At 49.2% G+C, this 1,384-nt stretch overlaps 1 protein-coding gene across 1 annotated transcript in view; it reads right to left on the reverse strand.

The window, feature by feature from the left end:
- LOC104413161 (transmembrane protein 74-like) overlaps positions 1–436 on the reverse strand; it is a 1,158-nt gene extending 722 nt beyond the window's left edge. The window contains 2 exon segments of the mRNA XM_010024081.1: positions 1–286; positions 288–436. The exon segment at positions 1–286 is cut by the window's left edge and continues 722 nt beyond it. Coding sequence (XP_010022383.1) covers positions 1–286; positions 288–436 — 435 coding nt within the window.
- Positions 437–1,384: the final 948 nt, after the last annotated feature.

A 1,384-nucleotide genomic window follows, 5' to 3' on the forward strand; every position in this document is an offset into this window, starting at 1 on the left:
CTGGTGCAGAGGGTCATCCTGGCATTGGCTGCCTGGAGGACTGGGGGCACTTGCATGCTCCAGGTTTACGTTTTCATCCACGTAGGTGAACGATGTCTCCAGTTCCTGGGCACAGCAGCAGGCTTTCTTCTTCTCCCCATTCTCATCCCTCGCCAGGAGCTCAGGCGGGTGGCAGGGCTGGGAGGTGCCAGGGGGTGCCGGGTGCTCCCAGGGTGAGGTGGCTGGGGGAGAAGGCTGGGATGCCAGGGGGGGCTCAGTCACAGGGTGCCTCTGCAGGGGCTTGCAATGCCAAAAAAATGGCTGCTCTGGGGTCCACCTCACCCCCCTCACGCTGTTGCTGCTCGCAGGGAGGGGAGGGCAGGCTCCAGTCCGTAGTGGTGCTCAGGGGCGCCTGCCTGCTCTCGTCGGCCAGGTAAAGCAGCTCCATGCAAGCCATCAACCTTGTCCCGGCAAGCCCTGACTCCTGAGCTACCGCATCCTTCAGCAGCAGACGTCCCTGACCCACGGAAGCGGCTTCACGGTACAGGAGCTGCTGTATCCCAGAAATCTTCTACTTTTTCACCAGCGTTTTGTTAGGGACATGGCTTGTGTTAGCTGTTAAATGATTAAACAAATCCTCTCTGACATTCATTTCTTTTTAGTCTGCAAATGAAATAGCAGAGAAGAAAAAACAACAACAAAAACAAACCTGACAACCTCATAATGATATATTAATAAATCAAAGAGAAGATAATGCAAATGTAAAACATCAGTCTTCTTCTCAACTGTTCGAGGTGAGATGGCAAACACGATTGTTTTAACTATGCATTTAAAAATGCAATCCTCTTGCAGATCCAAAATCTATTAGGGAGTCTAATCAACCTTTGACACCAAGATCCAATTAAGGCAGTAAGTCATCTACACAGTGCAGGATAACTGGAATAACTGTGTAAAATGTCAGAGAAATGAGATGTCTGCTCTTTCAGAAGCCAGTAACTCTCCCACCCTTTTCCAAATAAAGATTTTAAAACTCAGATTCACAGACTAATTAGAAAAAAAACACGCAAATCACGTGTAGCTCAGTAATCCAGGATCTGTGTTCTCTGGTGGAAATCTGATAATCCTATGGGAAAAGCAGCGCTTTCCTATAGCAGATCTCCCGGTCGATTAAGAGCTTTCGGAATGAAATTATGCCTCAAAGACTGATGACTCAAAGACGGATATTACTTCTCATCTGCAATTAATTCGTTATTACCCCCTTCTTCCGCGCCCCATCCCCCCTCGAGGCCGATGCCCGGTGTCACTAGAAGCCTGCAGCCCACTAAAAGTGTTGCATGCGTAGAAAACACATGTGCGCCTATCGCGTATCCGTGATCGGTAACAAGCGCTGCTCACTCACGCTCTT

This window comes from Nestor notabilis, unplaced genomic scaffold (assembly GCF_000696875.1).
Source record: "Nestor notabilis isolate BGI_N333 unplaced genomic scaffold, ASM69687v1 scaffold17061, whole genome shotgun sequence".
Lineage (NCBI taxonomy): Eukaryota > Metazoa > Chordata > Aves > Psittaciformes > Psittacidae > Nestor > Nestor notabilis.